Below are 19,594 nucleotides of genomic sequence, written 5' to 3'. Positions count from 1 at the left end.
CTATGTGATATAAGTTCACCAGAGAAAGAAAAATACCATATGATTTCACTCATACGTGGAATTTATGAAACAAATGAACAAAGGACAAAGAGATACCAAAAAAAAAAAATGGCTCTTAAGTATGGAGAACTGGTGGTCACCAGAGGTGGATGGGAGATGGGTGAAATGGGATAAGAATATAAGTATCATGGTGAGTACTGAGTAGTGGATAGAATTATTGAATCACTATACTGTACACCTGTAACTAAAATAACAATGATATTAATATACTGGAATTAAAATTACAAATAAATTGAAGATATTTAAAAATTTAACTAAAAAACCCAGCTCTATTTTACCAATTTTATTTTATTTTATTTTTTTTAATTTTTTTTTGTTTTTATTTATTTATGATAGGCACACAGTGAGAGAGAGAGAGGCAGAGACACGGGCAGAGGGAGAAGCAGGCTCCATGCACCGGGAGCCCGACGTGGGACTCGATCCCGGGTCTCCAGGATCGCGCCCTGGGCCAAAGGCAGGCGCCAAACCGCTGCGCCACCCAGGGATCCCCCAATTTTATTTTTTAATGAGTTTTTCTATTCTCTATTTCATTTGTTTCTCCTCTAATTTTTATTATTTCTTTCCTTGTACTAATTTTGAACTTAGTTTGTTCTTATTTTTTCTGGTTTCTTGAGCTATAAAGTTGTTAATTTGAAATCTTCCTTCTTTTTAATGTAGGCATTTGTCACTCTTAATTTCTCTTTTAATACTGCTTTTGCTGCGTAGGTTTTGATATGTTCTTCCCACTTTTGTCTCAAGATATTTTCTAATTACCCTTTTAATTTCTTCTTTGTGGTTTTTTTAGCAGTGTATTGTTTAATTTCTAAATATTTGTGAATTTTCTAGCTTTGATATGTTTTGATATGTTCTTCCCACTTTTGTCTCAAGATATTTTCTAATTACCCTTTTAATTTCTTCTTTGTGGTTTTTTTAGCAGTGTATTGTTTAATTTCTAAATATTTGTGAATTTTCTAGCTTTGATATGTTTTGATATGTTCTTCCCACTTTTGTCTCAAGATATTTTCTAATTACCCTTTTAATTTCTTCTTTGTGGTTTTTTAGCAGTGTATTGTTTAATTTCTAAATATTTGTGAATTTTCTAGCTTTCCTTCTGGCATTGATTTCTATCTGTTTCTATTCCATTGTAGTTAGAAAAGATACTTAGTATAATTTCCATCTTCTAAAAATTTTTTAAGACTTGTTTTGTGACCTAACATGTGATCTATCCTGGAAAATGTTTCATATGCACATGAGAAGAATGTATATCTGTAGCTATAGGGTAGAATGTTCTGTATGTGTCTGTGAGGTCCATTTGGTCTATAGTGGTGTTCCAGGGTATTGCTTTCTTATTTCCTATTTCAGTGTTCTATCCATTATTGAAAGTGGTACAATGAAGTCTCTTACTATTATATTGCTTTCTACTTGTTCCTTCTATTCTGTCAATATAGGCTTTATATATTTAGGTGCTCTGACATTGAGTGCATGTATAATTGTGATATCTTTCTAGTGAACAGATTTTTTTTTATCACTGCATAATGTCCTTCCTTTGTTTTATGACTTGAAGTCTATTTTCTCTGATATAAGTATCACTACCCTGTCCCTCTTCTGGTTAGTATTTGCCTGAAATATCTTTTTTCATCACTTCACTTTCAGCCTATGTGTGTCTCTAAATCTGAAGTGAGTCTCTTGTAGACAGCATACAGTTGGATCTTATTTTTTAATCCATTGAGCCACACTCTATGTATTTTGATTGGAAAGTTTACTCTATTTACACTTAACATAATCAATAGAGTAGGATTTTATCATGGGCATTTTTTTTCATTGTTTTCTGTCTCAGAGTACTTTAGTTCCTCTTTCCTCCCTTCTTGTCTTCGTGTTTTCCTTTTTTTTTTAATTAATATTTTGACTCTTTTTTTTTTTTTTTAAATTTTTATTTATTTATGATAGTCACACAGAGAGAGAGAGAGGTAGAGACATAGGCAGAGAGAGAAGCAGGCTCCATGCACCGGGAGCCTGACGTGGGATTCGATCCCGGGTCTCCAGGATCGCGCCCTGGGCCAAAGGCAGGCGCCAAACCGCTGCGCCACCCAGGGATCCCTTGACTCATTTTTCTTTTGTGCATCTTCTATAGGTATTTTCTTCATGGTTACCATGGGGCTTACATAAAACCTAATAGTCTATTTTAAGCTGATAACAATTTAACTTCAATTACATACAGTAACTACAATTTTACTTCTCTCCTCCCCCCACTTTGTTATTGATACCACAATTTACAACTTTGAATATAGTGTACCTTACTATGTTTTTACCATTTTATATACTTATAATTTTTAAACTTTTATCCTAGAATTAAAAGCTATTTACCCATCACTGCTATAGTTTTACAGTATTCTGTATTTGTCTATATATTTACCTTTACTAACAAATTTTATACTTTGATATGTTTTTGTATTAAGATCCTTTTGTTTCATCTTGAACTCCTTTAGCAATTCTACTAAGGCAGGTCTAGTGGTAATGAACTCTTTTAGCCTTTGTTTATATGGGAAAGTCTTTATAGCACCTGGATTTTAGAGGGACAGTTTGCAGGGAATAGTGCTCTTGGTTGGTAGTCTTTTACTTTTAGTACTTTGAATATATCTTCCCACATACTCCTGGGCTGCAAGGTTTCTATGAGAAATCCACTGATGGTCTCACGGTGCTTCCCCTGTATATCACAAAACTTTTCTCTTTGCTGTTTTCAAAATTCTCTATTTTTGGCTTTTGACAATTATTATGTGTCTCAATGTGAATTTCTTGGGTTCATCTTATTTGAAATCCATTGGATTTCCTGGATCTAGATGTCCTTCCCCAGCTTTTGGAAGTTTTGGGCCATATTTTTCTTTGTTTCTGTTTTTTAAAATTTTTATTTATTTGAGAGAGAAGGAGAACAAGCATAAGTCTGGGGGAGAGGCAGAGAGAAGCAGACTCTCCAATGAGTAGGGAGCCTGATGCAGGGCTTGATCCTGGGATTCTAAAATCATGACCTGAGCCGAAGGCAGATGCTTAACTGACTGAGCCACCCAGGCACCCCCATATTTTTCTTTGAATAACTTCTTTCTCTCTTCTCCCTCTGAGACTGTAATAATACATACAGTGATCTACTTTATGGTATCCCATAAGTCCCTTAAGATTGCTTCACTTTAATTTTTCTTTTCATTTCTTTGACTAATTTCCAGAGACCCATCTTAAATTCACTGATCTTTTCTTCTCTTTAATCTAGTCCATTGTTGAACTCTTGTAGTAAATTTTTCAGTCTATTTATTATGTTCTTCTGCTCTAAGATTTCTGTTGGGTATTCTTTTAATACTTTTATTTTTTATTGATATTCTCATTTTGGTTTGTTTTTAAAAATATTTTATTGATTTGAGAGAGAGCAAGCATGAGCAGGGAGGGGCAGAGGGAGAGGGAGAATGAATCTGAAGCATACTACTCACTGAGCACAGAGCCTGACATGGGGTTCAATCCTACATACATGAAATCATGACCAAAACCAAGAATCAGATGCCTAACTAAGCTACCCAGGCACTCTGATATTCTCACTTTATGGATTGTTCTCCTGATATCATTGATCATCTTTATGACAGTTATTTTGGATCCTTAGTGAGGTGAATCATTTATCTATGGTTCATTGGGGTCAGTTTTTGGAGATTTTGTTCCTTTGGATGGAACATATTTCCCTATTTTTTATCCTGACTCCTTTTGTTGGTATCTGCACATTAGAAAAAACAACCACTTCTAGTCTCCACTGCCCGGACTTACATAGGAGAAAACCTGTATCAATCAGTTTGGTCAGAGGTTCTGAGGGCTCTCAAATCTTCATTCTAGTTCAAATCACCATTTTTGTCCTTACTGGGCCCTAAGTGTCTAGAGTATGATAGTAACATCATTGCTCTAAGATGGTGTAACAGAAGGGAGTCTTTTAGACAACTCCCAGAAAATGTGTAGTCCTATTCTTTTCTTCCAGGAAAAAGCAAAGATCTGGGGTTCCACCTGCCATTATTGTTCTCAGTCTCCCTTAGGCATCTACAGTACACCCAGTTCCATCTGCACTCTGAGACAGATGAGACAAAAGCCAGTATTTTGTTAAGTCCTCAGAAAAGTTGAAACACGGACACACAGTCTAATTCTTTCTCCCCAGGGAAAAACTGGGAGCTGGGGGATTCCTTCTGACCACACAGTCCTATGTTGGGAGCAGAAATTACACTGACAGGGCATCTAGAATTTTCCAACCAGTATTGATGTGGCTGGTTTCACAACTACCCAGGGTACAGGAGCCTTTCAACTAGTTTCTGGATTTCTCACAAAGTGAAGGCGTCCATATATTACTGTTGAATCAGTATATCCCTTGGGGGAAGGAAAGCCAATTTCTTGCTGACATCACCTCTTTTTTTTTTTAAGACATTAGTTTTATCAACTTTTCTCTTTTTTAAATATTTTATTTATTTATTCATGAGAGACACACACACACAGAGAGAGAGAGAGAGAGACAGAGACAGAGACAGAGGCACAGGCAGAGGGAGAAGCAGGCTCCATGCAGGGGGCCCGACGTGGGACTCCATCCTGGGTCTCCAGGATCATGCCCTGGGCCGAAGGCAGGTGTTAAACCGCTGAGCCACCTGGGCTGCCCAACTTTTCCCTTTTGTAGGAATAGTCTAAGCTATCAATACTGTACATTATGTTCCAAGGGAAAGCAAAAGGACTGTAAGAACCAACAGAAATCCACATTTAATAATATTACAACTTTTAATCCTGTATATTACATATGTATATGTATTTGTACCTTTAAGATAATTTTATGCACTTTTTGAATCATAACAGTCTTAAGGAGAGCTTTCTAAGAATTATATAGTACCATCTATTAAATATATTCAACAGATTTTAAACTTTTGAAGATTTTTCTTCCATAGAGACTTACATTATCATATTAATATAGTATTATCTTTGAAGGTGTTTTTAAATTCAGTAAGTCTCCTTGTTAACATGTCCTAATGCTAAATCTTGGTTTCTACACCTGCCAAGTCTGATTCTGAAACTTTGCCATTTAAATAGAATCCCATTTACCTAGTTTTCAGACCAAAAAGCTGTAAGTCAAAGATGACTCCTTCTTGCATTCCCACAACTAATTCACTACCATGTAAGATCTGACCCATCCTCAATGTTTGAATCCAACCGTTTCTTACCAACTGGCTCACTCTGACTCTTGTTAACACTCCTTCTCCTAGACTATGGAAATAGTTTCTAACTCAGTGGCTTTTTTTGACCACAACTTAGCAAATATTTTATATTTCAACCAAGTACATACGTATACACACACACATACACGGCTGAATTAAAATTTTTATGAAATATTACTCTTACTATATGAAATGTACTCTGATATATTTGTTTTTTAAAATGACTCATAATCTGGTAAATTGATTTCAAGAGCTCTAATTGGTGACCTGTTATTGAAAAAACTATTCTAACTGGTGTCACTGCTTTCACCTTCCCCCTCTATAGACAGTCCTCTACCAACAGCTAGAATAATTTTTCAAAATATGTCATATTACCTTCCTGTTTATGATCCTCTGATTTCTTCCAATCTATTCAGAATAAAATACCAATCCCTAAGCATGGACTGTAAGATCATGAATCTAACTCCTGCCTATCTCTCTAACTTCATCTCCTACCATTTGCCTAGCATTCACTCTGCCCCAGCCATGCTGGCCTCTTGCTGCTGCTCAGACATACTAAGTTCATTAAAACCTCAGGGCCTTTGCACTAGCTAATTCTTCCAGCTAGAATCCTTCCTAGATCATCTTTTACCTCACTCTCTCACTCCACTAAGCTCTCCATTAAATTTGTCAATCACAGGTCTTTCCAGGCCATTTTCCTAAAATTAGGTTTTCCTGCCCCATCATTCTTATTCTTATCCTCCTTTTATTTTATTTTTTATCACTTACCACTCTCTGGCATTATGTTATATAGTTATGTGTTTATTTGTTCACTATCTGTGTCCCTTAATAGATAATTAGTTTCATGGATGTAGAGATTTTGATCTTATTTAATTTTCTAGCACCAAAAAGAAAAAAAAAGAACCCGGCAAGGAACTCATATTTGGGTGTTGCACAAATAACATGCTTTTCTCACTGAGACCGTCAAGAGCGATTTTTTCTTTCAATATTTCTCCTTGACTCACTCAATTCTTTCCATTCCTCAGCACTGAAGACTATTTATCTTGCAACAGAATGAAAGCCTTCTCCTCAGCAAACAGCCCCTGAAAGTTACCTTTAATAAATATTGTCTATGGGCAGCCCGGGTGGCTCAGCGGTTTAGTGCTGCCTTGGGCCCAGGGCGTGATCCTGGAGACCCGGGATCGAGTCCCATGTTGGGCTCCCTGCATGGAGCCTGCTCCTCCCTCTGCCTGTGTCTCTGCCTCTTTCTCTCTGTCTCATGAGTAAATAAATAAAATCTTTAAAATAAATAAATAAATAAATAAATAAATAAATAAATAAATAAATAAATAAATAAATAAATATTGTCTATCTTACCTAAATTCTTATACTCATCTCTACAAAATAATACACACACACACACATTTTTAAGTAGGCTCCACACCCAGTGTGGAGCCCAACACAGGGCTTGAACTCTGAGATCAAGAACTTAGCTGAGACAAGAGTCAGACACTGAACTGACTGAGCCACCCAGGTGCCCAACTCCACTTATATTCTTATTCATTGCTAAAACTGATAGTTAAATCATTTTGTGTGTAGCCAATAAATGACTTTGTCTGTTTTAAATTATATCTAGAAGGCACAGGCTTTAACTATCCTTACAGTGATGAGTAGTATTTTGCCTGGTGCCAGGTTCCCAGAATATTTTTAATGAATATTTTATTTGATTTTAACAAGCAGATGGTGGGGGATTAATAGTTGAAAGAACACAAGTTTTGAAGTTACACACATCTAGGCCTGCTCCCAGCTGTCACTTAATCCCTCTTGAGTAACCTTGAGTGAGTCACTGAACCTCTCTAGAGATAAAAGTATGTCAAATTCTTAGCACTACCTCCAACACAGTAAGCTCTCAACAAATTGCACCTACTGTTACTTAACTTGGTTGCTTGTGTGTCTTGTAGAATAATACAGAAGATTCACTTATTCAGAAATGACTCTAGTGCAGGATCCTCTCCAAATAGTTCTTTGTGGCTAACTAGAAGATTTCAATGCTCCCTTTTGTGGAGATGGTATCCATGTAAGGAAGCTGCATATCCACTTAACCCACACCTTTACCCCTATGGGGAAGTCTGGGCTCCCTACTTCCTAGGGAAAGCAGAAGATCATTTTCTTGAGTGTTTCTTCTGGTATTAACCTCTCTCTGGTATCTGGGTTTCTTATTTAGGGGGAATAAAATAGTTTCTTTTGGCTATTTTCTTTAAGCAACTTCAATCTCTAACTATATATATATATATATTTACTTTATATATATTTACTGTATATATATATATATTTACTTTACTCAGATTCAATATGAATTTGAATCCATGTTCATTCACTCACCAAAAAAAAAGCATTTCTTAATGGAATGCTTACTATGGTACTAGCGGCTATATAAATAGTGGTCAATAAAAGACAAAATAGCTCTCCTTGTTTATTATGTGGTTTACAGAGTATACAAATTTTAAGAATCTCTCCATAATTATAAGAATTAAGGTTAAAGGAACAGTAAGATAGTAAATTATTTTACATTTAGAGTCCTCTAATCCCCTGACTTCTTTACTTGAAATTTAATTGACTAGTGCCTAATACAATACACTGTATACTGAGACAGAAAATGAAGCCCAATGGTAAAAGAGTCAATAAACTCAGCAAATTCTTCTGTTAATAGATCACTTCATAGATTTTCCATTAATAACTCTCAGGTCTTGATCAATTCACTTTATAGCCTTAATGCCTCAGTCCTCTGTAAAATTATGAGGTTTTACTAAATGATCTCTAAAGACATTTCTGGTTAAGAGAATTCTATATTCTGTAATTCCAACTTTCTTCTTTAGGGAAAATAACTCATTTTATGGGTTTCCAAAATTGCTAAAGTTCACGATTTGGAATTTTTTAAAGATTTTATTTATTTATCAATGAGAGACCCAGAGAGAGAGAGGCAGAGACACAGGCAGAGGGAGAAGCAGGCTCTATGCAGGGAGCCCGACATGGGGCTTGATCCCAGGGCTCCAGGATCACGCCCTGGGCTGAAGGCAGCGCTAAACTGCTGAGCCACCCAGGCTGCCCTTGAGCCATTCAGGCTGCCCACGATTTGGAATTTTGAATACATAGGTCTATTTCATAACTTTTGAGAATTCAAAATTATCAGACAAAATGCCTTCTTTGAAAAAGTGTCATTTGAAATCAATGTTTACAACATGAAAAAAGTAAACTGAATGCCAAAGTACAATCTCAAATGTATTATGAATTTAAAGCATGGGTTTCTTACATATAAATGACCATCACCTGGAAAGAAATTCTTTTCTGAAATAAAAATATTCCAGTCTGAATCTCTTCAAAATCTCTATTAATTTGACAAATTCTTTATCAAGAGACTCTTTGTGGTTTCCCAAGCTGTTCAGCATTAATATGCAAAGATTTAGTTTCTCTTCCATTATATATTTAAATTCCTACAAGAAAAGTCACAAAAAACTTCCACTATTCAAGTGTTAAATATAAAATAAATGCAATACAAAATACTGTGGTCATCCTATCTCAATAGTATTCATGGTTATGAAACCCAAAAATTTTAATTGAATAGATACCAATTCTCAACTGCCCAAAGATTGATTATTCTTTGAACTGATTATCTCAATTTAACAAGCGCATATTGGGTACCTGTTATGTGCCTAAAATTGAGTTTTTTCTAATATAAGTGGTCCATGACCATTTATTTCATCAGTCAGAATTGCTTTAGAATGGGATGAGACAAGGAAATCCAATAAAATCAGTATTTGTTGGTTAGCATATTAAAAAAAAAACTTTAAAAAAGAGTTTGTTAAAGGTGTTGAAATTAATATTCCAGAGTCTTCAGAGTTTGTTCCTTGTTGTAACTTTACTTAGGAAAGCTGATGGATTTTAGAAAGTTGTCTGGCAGTCAAGAAGTAGAGGATGTTAGAAAGTTGTCTGGCAGTCAAGAAGTAGAGGATGTTAGAAAGTTGTCTGGCAGTCAAGAAGTAGAGATAAGTAATAGATAAATTAATTTCTTTTTATATGCTTCCTTTATAACAAAACTGGAAATAGCTGCTTAAAGTTCTCATGTTCTGCTAATTTCTGGGATAATAAAAATGTCAGAATTTCAGGAATAACCATTTACACAATCATTCCATTGAATTTAGAGAATTTTAATAGGTCAAGGAAAAATTCAGGCTTACTAGCAATTCTCAAAGGATGCAAATAATATACTTTTTCATTAAATCATTTTATCTATTGTCTCTTTAACATATATCACATGTCCTCACTCTCACTTTCTTCCTCACATTCACACACTTATCCTTACCCTCACACACAGCTGCCCTCATCCTCAAGTTCACACTTATTCTCACCCTTACACACACTTGTCCTAACCCTCACACACACTCACCTTCACCCTTACCCACACTTATACTCACCCTCATAGTCACACATACTTATCCTCACCCTCACATTCTTACTCTCACCCACATACACACACTCACAAACATCTCCAGACATACAATCCATATATACCAACAGACCAAGATAGCAGAAGGCTACAATAAAATCTTAGAAGTGGTACTGCATATATAATGAGTATTACCTGGGTTAAGAAGGCAGAAGAAAAACCAGGAAAATCAAAAATATAAAACACTTACAGCAAGCTTGTTCTCCCACTTCTTTTTCACAGTAATTTCTGGATCAGTTACCCACTGCAGAGAGCTATCCATGAGAGTTTCAACTTTAGAAACTTCTTCATGCTGCAAAAGTTCCACATGTTCAACTAGGAATTCAGGTGAAAGGCATAGGCTCTTATATAAGAAGTAGTTTAGACCAAAGTTCTACTATATAATTAAGACACCGTACAAAATGTGGCCCCCATGACTTTCCTTTATCCCAGGATGTTTCCATGTGTAAATGCTCTTATCAGGTGTTCTATATATGCTGAATATATAGAAATAGAACCATTTTTCAAAACAAAATGTATTCATCTTTATTCCCCTCTCAAATAGTAGGAAACAAACATTTTCATGGATTTTTTTTCCACTCATTAAACTAAATGCTACCTACTATATGCTAAGCACTGTGAAAGGCACTAGAAATAGCGTCATGAATGTGTTCTGTTTTCTCTGGTCATCTTGCTTCCAGTCAAAAATCAAAATGGAGTAAGAGACTAGCTATTAGCCAGAAGGAAACTGTTTAATAGATATGTCTTCAGTCCTCTGAAACTACAGGGTAGCCTGTAGGAAAAATAAGCCCAAACAATTCCTATCTAATGATCAACCTGATTGAGGTTGAACTGACTTGAGCCAGAACTAGATCAACCTCAGGGAAGTTTTAGGAAAATCTTCTCTTTTCATATTATGATTAATTTAGGTCTCAACAAAACTCAGATATGCCTGTATTCAGCAAATAGGCTGTAGATCAGTTATCTACAGATATTCCTAGTCAGTGAATCACCACAGTACACATGTTATACGATTCCAGCTTTTTGAAGCATAGCTGCGAATTCCACTCCCTTTTGTTCAAGTTTTCTTAGTAATAGCAGCATTTCTTGGTCCATCATGATATCCAGAAATGACAAGATAAATAAAGTGCACTGCCACTCAGTTTCATTGTTATGAGACAATTATCAAATTTTCCACAACTCTGTCATTTTAATAAAGAACAGTGTTTTTATTTTATGAAAATAATGCTCATGGGTCAATATAACTGTCCCCATCAAAGAGTTCTAAGTAGTCTTACAAAATCTTCCTATGCTACCAAACAATGGTTTACATTTTCTCCCTAGGATGGCTTCAACTTAACATTTATTCATTCTTAAGGAAAAGCATTTACCCAATAGATAACATTTACATGTGGGTAATATAAACTGCTATGGCTCTAATTTTATGAAAAAGGGGAAGGTGAAGAAATTCACAGGAAAAAAAAACTGTTGGGAGGGTGTTCAATAAATCTTACTGAAAATAGATTATTTTCTTTTGTCTTCCCCTTTCTTTCATAAAAGAAATTCTCAGATGATGTTTACCAAAGAATATTTCTTATAGTTCTCTCAAAGCATCCATGTCCTGTATATTTTAGATATATGACAACACCACATTTAACTTTCTTTTTGTTGTCTACTGGAAAACATTTACAGATTTCTTATTTCTAGACTCCAATTAGAAGACAAAATTCCTAATCCAATATTGGGTAAACCTCAGAGTTAGAACTTTGCTAGCTGCTTAACCCCTGTTTAGAAGTATAGAACTTTACAGGCTGGCATCTTGACATCATTATTATCTCAGAGGACTGCTGTGGCAGATTTGCCACCATTTCATTCAGTCTGGCAGATTGGCTTGGTTTCAAAAACACAGTAAGATGATGAGTATTTGAAACAGAATGTCAGGAAAGCACAGCCCTCAGCAGAATGTCCAAGGCTGCCTGAGACAGCTTTAGATGAAGGCAGCATATGTTGCCCCTGAATCTTTGGCAAGAGAGATTCAAACAGCATTTGCCCCAAAGACATTTTTCCTCTCCTTTCAAGGTCATATCACAGCTGTCAGGAGGAGGACATTCTAACATATCCATCGTCCACAGATATGGAGAGACCATCAAAGTGGTAAAAAGAAAGCTAATTTTGCTAATAAGCCTTTCCTAACATAACAAGCACAAACTGGAAAGCACAAAGAAGTGAAAATAGAGTATTGAGAGGGATACCCAACATTTCATCCCCAGAAATGCTTTTGATTATTTCCTCATATGCTGTAAAAAACTGGTTTTACCTAAAAAACTGAGAGTTAAATAATAATTCACTTGCATCTTAAAATTAACCAAAAACATGAAAATGCTAATTTCTGTTTAGAATGTAACAATCAATGCCATATATATTGGGCTGCTACAATTATATTTTAGAGCAGCGCAATTTTGTGTTGTTTCTAAGCATTTTTATTTTTGGCAGATACATTTACTTTGGGGGTTTAGGAAAATACTGAAAAATAGTTCATGGATCTCTATTGTTACCTTTAGGACCCCAGGCTGGGGATCAACACAGGTACTTTCTCCTAAAAAGTATCGAGAATATAAAGATTTCTAAAGTCTGGATTCACTGAACACATGCTTCTTCAAATTTAGCCTTGAGCCTCACTATGGTTTTCAGCCAGAATTTGAAAAAGATCCTTCTTTTTTTTCAGGTTAAGAGATTTTAGACTTAGATTCTAAAAACAATCAACAGATTCCTCAAAATGTCACAGGTACTCTTCAGCAAGTTTGGACCTTCACCTAATAGTAAGCTATTGCATATGGTATTATTGTTTCAAGCTTTCCATTTGATAATTACCTACCTCTGCAGACTGAGCAAGAACGAGTTCACAATGTAAAGATTTTTCTTCTTCAGAGATGATACTATTACACTCTCCACTAACATTCAACTGGATCCCATTTCTTGAAAAAACAAAAGCAATAGTCTAGTCTGGTTAGATGTGATTATGTTAAAAGTCACCAAAGTGGGATTTATCACTAAACACAGTAAGCCCTTGTGTGCCAAAGACTGTATACAGTATTCAGGAATAGAGAAATAAAAAGAGAGTCTCTGGACCCTCCAGGAGCTGCACCGACTAGTGACTCTAGGTGGTTGAAAACAACTAGGTCATGCTTGCTTGCTTGCTTATTTATTTATTTATTTGAGAACTGGATCCAATAGTTAAAAATTAGAAACTTTCAATGAAAATCTAGATTTATGGCTTTTCTTTAAAAAAGCATGATACAGCTACACTGGGCCCATATATTCTTTTTTAAAAAAGATTTATTTGAGAGAAAGAAAAAGAGAGAGAGAGAACGAGTAAGCATGCATAAGCAGGTGAAAGAGTAGAGGGAGAGGGAAAGAATCTCAAGTAGACTCCCTGATGAGCCTCAGCCCAAGATCATGATCTGAACTGAAATCAAGAGTCAGATGCCCAACCAACTAAGCCATCCAGGTGCCCCAGGCCCATATACTCCTGATTAGCTGGACTTCATCTGGGTAATGCATTTTTTTCATTTGTCATTCTCATAAGTATGTGCTCTTACCCCCAACGATTTTACTTACTTTTGTTATCTGTGTGGCTCCTGTAGACTCCTGGATTATCATGTTTTGCATATTAGAAAACAATTATAAGATGATGTGTGTTAAAAGGTAAGAATAGCATGTCATGTGTGTACTCAAAGGGATTGCTCAATTTCAAGGTAAAAGAAAAGCAAGACAGGGTCATAGAAAACTTGAGAAGGAGTTCTATTGGAGAAAAGCAGAGAAAACATCACTTATAAAAATACAGAAGAAACAAATGTGGCATGTTCAAAGAATTGTATATAGCTCAGCAAGTCAAGAATGCAAGCTGGAGGCACATAAGAAAATGCTGGTGAGAAGTTGCTTTACTCACATGATAAGTTCCTGTTGCAAGTGCTGTAATTCATGAGTCAGTTTGTTTTTATCCCCTCGTAAATTCTAGAATCACATACAACATTAGGCTCTTTGTGTTACTTTAGTGGGGGATTTACATTAAAAAATTCTACTTCACGAACTGTGAGATTATTATGGTATACCTCTATAAAGTTTCCATATTCTATGATGGTTGACTTAAGTTCTTCTATACTTAAATCCTTCTGAAAAGTAGAAGAAAGAATAGCAAATAAATGTGTGAGTCTACCAAATCTTATTTAGTAGACTACCAATCAAAGCCACAGAACTGTAAATCCCCAAAGATGATAAAACCTTCTACCAATATTTTTTGAAAACTGAGCCAGTCTGTGTTTATGATTAAAAACACAAAAAGTATGGGACAGCAAGGCAGTTATACCTAATTGGTGCCATTATATTCGTATTTGCCTGGTTCAATGGAATCAAAGTCTGACAGGTAATTCTCAAGTTCAAGTCAAAATTATATTATCATGACATACTTAAGGAAAAAAAAAGTAGTCTACCTGCAAATGACTAATGAATTATTAAAGCATCCAATTTTATCCAGTTCAAATGATATGTTTTTTTAAAAAATATTTTATTTATTTGAGAGATATTGAGAGAGAGAAAGAACATGAGTGGAGTGAGGGGCAGAGGGAGAGGCCAACTCCCTGCCAAGCAGGGAGCCCAACATAGGACTCAATCCCAGGACCCTGGTGGCATCATGACCCAAGTCAAAGGCAGATGCTCAACCAACTGAGCTATCCAGGTGCCACTCAAATGATATCTATTAAAATCATAATTTTATACTGTATTACCAGAGGGTATAGTCAGTGTCTAACCTGTAATTTTATCTCATGACTAGCATGGCGCTTGGCAAATGGGAAGTGCTCAATGAATACCTTATGAATTTGGGGCATAAATAAAAAGTGGTGGAAGGACCAGAGTTATGGAGGAGGTGAGCAGCTACCACTACCATAATGTCACTATATGGAGAAAAAGAACACCCACGATGCATAAAGAAAGTTGGTATGATATTCAGTAATATGGTCGATGTTCACAACTCATAAATGACTCCTTTGAAACTTTATAACATTCAGAGAAAGGAAAAGAGAAACACTGCTTTTTATTTACTTTCATGTCTTAGGATATGGAAGTTTATTAACTTAACTCTATGTCCTTCCTATGTCTCTTAAAGCCACCATAAGGGCATTTCTGCAGCCAGAATCTTTTCTTATCACATAGGCAATGATCACAGGATATAAAGATAAAGAGAATGGTTATCTATCTACCTACCTACCAATCAAATCAATCCAAATAGATAGAAAATAGCTGAGGTAAGTATTCTTCTTATTCCCTAAAATAAATGAATGTACACTCATTTGTGTTATTATGACTTAAAACTACATCATCATGCCTAGCCAGTACTGGCAAATTGGCACACTAATATTTATTACATAAATGGATAAATACCACCAAAAGTTAGAGAGGATATGTTAAAACTTATCCCAGATAAAGAAGTCAGTATTCTTTACTCAGAAGAACATTTTTGTGAAGTATTATAAAGGAAAGTCTTGTGACAGAATAGTAGAATCAGGTATCTTAAGGGAAGTGAAGTTATATAAATGGCCATATTCATTATGATTTAGGGAGAGCTAGCATTCCCATGGGCCTTCATAGAAAGGAACAGTACCAACCTTCTGCAAACTTGCATCTTTATTAAGCAAGGTGTTCTCATATGTACATAACTGCATCTGAAAAGAGACAAATTTAGGGATGGCCATTGGGACATTGCTTTGGTAAAAAATGCCACAAAATCATTACAATAGGGGGACATGTTTCTCAAGCACCTTTAATGTGCAGGTGTTTCTTACTTTATAAACAACTTTCACATTAGCCTCACAACAACTTGAGAGGCCAGGTTTGTTGCTCTCACTTTACCATTGAGGAAATCAAAGCTCAGCACACTATTGGGAGACTTGCCCAATGTCACATACAGTAAGGCTCAGAACTGAGCCCACAATATGAATCTTCGCCTCTAGCCAAGTGTTGTTCCCACTATTTTAGCCTTCCTATAATAAGATGACCAATTGAGTCTTTGTTTTTTTGGTGAAAATCTAGATAGGACATGAACATAGAGTCCATGTGGACATATAAAAGGCTCTTCTTCTTGGACAACAAGTACTATAGAAACCCACAGATTATCTGGCAATATAACCTACACTTGCCAAAATCTGATTAGCTAGATTGCAAGGGGAAAATAAAAAAGACTCTTCCTCTTCTAAGAACATAGTTTAAAGTGTTTAGATATCTTTTAGCAAAGTGAATATATCAGCTTATTCAAATCAAAAGCAAGTTTGTTGGCAAAAACTTCTAATATGATTGATAAATATGTAATAATTGAATTGAAAACTGAGAAAAATAATCAACATAGACAGAAGTAGAATTATCATATATATTTGATATCCCTTCATAGTTATAAAGATATTTTCACATAATCATTTCATTTGAGTTTCCACCAAGCTTTGGGATTAGGTAGAAAAAATTATATCCATTTAGTAGATGAGAAAATTGAAATAGAGGTTAATTGCTTATTTAAGGTCATAAAACTTTTAAGTAGACAAGACAGGATTTGAACCCATGTCTTCTCTTTCTACTACTAGTTTATAATAAGTGTGTTTTCCAAAAACAGTCATTCCTAGAATAAAATTAATTTGAATGTCTAAACTATGATTGATATATATATGTAATAATATATGTATATGTATACATACATATGGAATTTAGGTATCTGTTAGGAAACTTGAAAATTCCACATACAAACATGAAATTTAAGTACATTATTACATACATATACTACATCAAAAAATATTGCTTAGAGAAACTATTAGAGATGACATTAAGTGTGATACAAATTCCTAAGTGTATTAATATTCTTTCTTTAGTTTCCTGATAAGAATGTATGGAATGTATAACAAAAATATGCACTAGATATAGACTTTTTAGATATAATATAATTTAAAAAATCATTTGTGTAGGCTCTCATCCCTTAATTCAATCAAGGATAGATTTTTCCCAGCTCTCATTTCTTGCATTAGAAAGTATAACAGCTGAAATCTTTACTGATTAAGGGATTTACAAAACTAGATACTCTTAAATTAGAAATTGCTGCTGTAATAAAAAAATATAAATAGTAACAAGTGTTGGCAAGAATGTGGAGAAATCTGAGCCCTCCTGCATAGCTGGTAGAAATGTAAAATGGTACCGGAAGAGAGTCTGGGAGTTCCTAAAAAGGTCAAACTTAGGGGCACCTGTGTGCCTCAGTCAGTTAAGCATCTAACTCTCGATTTCAGCTCAGATCATGATCTCAGGTTCATAGGATTGAACCCTGTATCAGGCTCCATGTTGAGTGTAGAGCCTGCTTAAGATTCTCTCTCTCTCCCTTTTTCTCTGCCCACCCCACTCACATGTGCACACTCTCACTCTCTAAAAAAATAAAAAGTCAAACACAGAGTTATCATATGACTCAGTAGATCCACTCCTAAATGCATACTTATGAGAAAATAAAGATTGACACAAAATATATATAAACAAATGTTCATAGAAGCATTATTCATGACCGTCAAAAAGTAGAAACAGGCCTTTTTTTTTTTTTTTTTTTAGTAGTAGTAGAAACAGTCCTAATACTCATCAACCAATGAATGGATACACAAATTTTGGTGTATCCATAAAATGGAATCTTTTTCAATAATAAAAGGAAATAAGGTATTAATATAAGCTCTAACATAAATGAACCTTGGAAAACATTATGCTCAATGAAAGGAATCAATCACAAAAGACCCCACAGTGTATATGATTCCATTTATATGAAATGTCCAGAATAGGTAAATGTCTATTATAGAGACAAAAAGTCTCTATAGTGGTTGTCTAGGGTTGCTGGGGAGTGGGGAATGACTGCTAAAGTTATTTCTTTTGGGATGACAGAAATGTTTTAAAGTTGGTTTTGGTGATAGTTACCCAATTCTGTGAACATACACTAAAACCATTGACTTACATACTTTAAGTGGATGAATTTAATGGCATGTGTGTTATATATCAGATATCAGTAAAGCCATTACATTTTGAAAAATAGAAACTGTGTTTCATACACTGTCATTCAGACATTTTGAGGAATACAAATTAAAAAATGTATAATCAAACATTATTTTGTCAATAAGTCATATGCACTTTCATAAAGTAATATTATTTTGACAAAAGAAAATATTTTACCAGTATTTGGGAAGTGCTTACTTGGTACTCTATCTCAGTTTTAGACAATTCCTCAATCTTCTTTTCCAATTTATATATATCCATAATGTTCTTAGTATTCTGATGTAAAAGAAGATAATATTCTTAGATTTAGACAAAAAAAGAATAAAAGAACATCACAAAGTTTTTTTTAGGAAGTGGTATTTTCATCATTAACATCACAATCTATTTTAAACTAAGGGACAAAACTGTAGACTTTATCCAAAAATAACATGGTCCTTTTAACAAAACCATCCAGGAATACTCTTGAGAGATCCTTCTTATCTTCCATGGTCACTCAGCCATTCACTGACCAGTCACATCTTTAAACTTGTCATTCCCAGCAAGTATGACCCCACCATGATTTTAATTACAAATATTTTACTCTTGAACCACCACTTTCTCTTTCCAGATTACTTTTTTGAGAGCCACCTAAACTTCAGTCCCTACTGAAGCCTGCAATCCGTTGTTTCTACCACATTCTCATTATCCTTCCATCTCCCTATGAACTCAGTCCCCTCTTTATTCAGCTTAAATTCATCCATGGTCAATCATTACAATAACCTCTCTTCCACCTCCCCTCAATTCCCTTGCCTCTCCCCTACCTACTTCTTAGTATTTGCTTAATTTCAGCTTGCTACCCACTCCATGACAGCACCCTTCCAGATAAACATTGTTAAAGAAAAATACAAATGAACCACCAGGTCACACATTCAATCCATAATTTTTAACTTCAATGTTTACTGGTGATCATATCATACAATTCTAGTCCATTCACGTGGCCACTGGCTTAAATCAGGGAAATTACACCAACTTCCCCACCTCCACCCCCACAACTGCGGTTGACCACCTGCTTTGTAAACAAAGCTTTTTCAAAACACAATGGCCTATTTTTTTCATATTGTTTATGGCTGTTTTCATATGACAATGGCAGAAGTAAGTGGTTACAGAAAAGGCCTTTTAGCCAGGGAAGCCTAAAAAAATATTTACTATCAGATCCTTTACAAAATGTTTACCAATTCCTGACCTATTTCATCCCTTCTCTCTCCTTGAGCTTCCCATACTTCCTCCAACTTTCTCAGCATCAGCCAATGACTTTGCTTTTATCTCACTGAGACATTAGCAACAATCAGAAGAGAACATCCATATCACCAGAACATATAATAAATACCCTTGGATAGGTTATAAAGCATTTGCTGATCTAACACTTCTCTCCACCTCCGCTCACCTCTGCATCAGCCTCTGTAAATTCATGCCTGCATGTTACAAAGCCTTGTAATTGGTCTCCCACTTTTTTCCTTGTTCCACTACCATTTTTAAACCCAGAAGCCAGAGTTATCTTGTTAAAATAGAAATTAGATCACATTTCTGTTCTGCTCAAAACTGTCCAATGGCTCCCATCTCAATCAGCAGAAGCAGCCAGAGTCCATACAAGGCCTCTATGAGACACTGTGGGTCTGGCTCCCTGCAACCCTCGTCTGTAATTCTTGTGCTTGTTATCTCTGCACTGACCACACTGGTCTTGGTGTCCTTCAAAAAGAGCATGCAGGCTGAGCCCAAGGACTTAGAGCTTATGGCTTCCTCTGCCTGGAATGTTCCTTCACTGATAAACATCCTTTCATTTTTA

The 19,594-nt window shown here is 35.3% G+C and overlaps 1 protein-coding gene across 1 annotated transcript in view; it reads right to left on the bottom strand.

The window, feature by feature from the left end:
* IRAG2 (inositol 1,4,5-triphosphate receptor associated 2) overlaps nt 1–19,594 on the bottom strand; it is a 126,493-nt gene that overhangs the window by 58,749 nt on the left and 48,150 nt on the right. Inside the window, 8 exon segments of the mRNA XM_055318836.1 lie at nt 8,559–8,722; nt 9,926–10,027; nt 10,747–10,914; nt 12,590–12,689; nt 13,664–13,728; nt 13,827–13,886; nt 15,378–15,434; nt 17,971–18,048. Of these exon segments, the coding sequence (XP_055174811.1) occupies nt 8,559–8,722; nt 9,926–10,027; nt 10,747–10,914; nt 12,590–12,689; nt 13,664–13,728; nt 13,827–13,886; nt 15,378–15,434; nt 17,971–18,048 (794 nt within the window).

The sequence above is a fragment of the Nyctereutes procyonoides genome, unplaced genomic scaffold (assembly GCF_905146905.1).
Source record: "Nyctereutes procyonoides isolate TBG_1078 unplaced genomic scaffold, NYPRO_anot_genome, whole genome shotgun sequence".
Lineage (NCBI taxonomy): Eukaryota > Metazoa > Chordata > Mammalia > Carnivora > Canidae > Nyctereutes > Nyctereutes procyonoides.
This window is presented reverse-complemented; position numbering and strand designations above follow the sequence as displayed.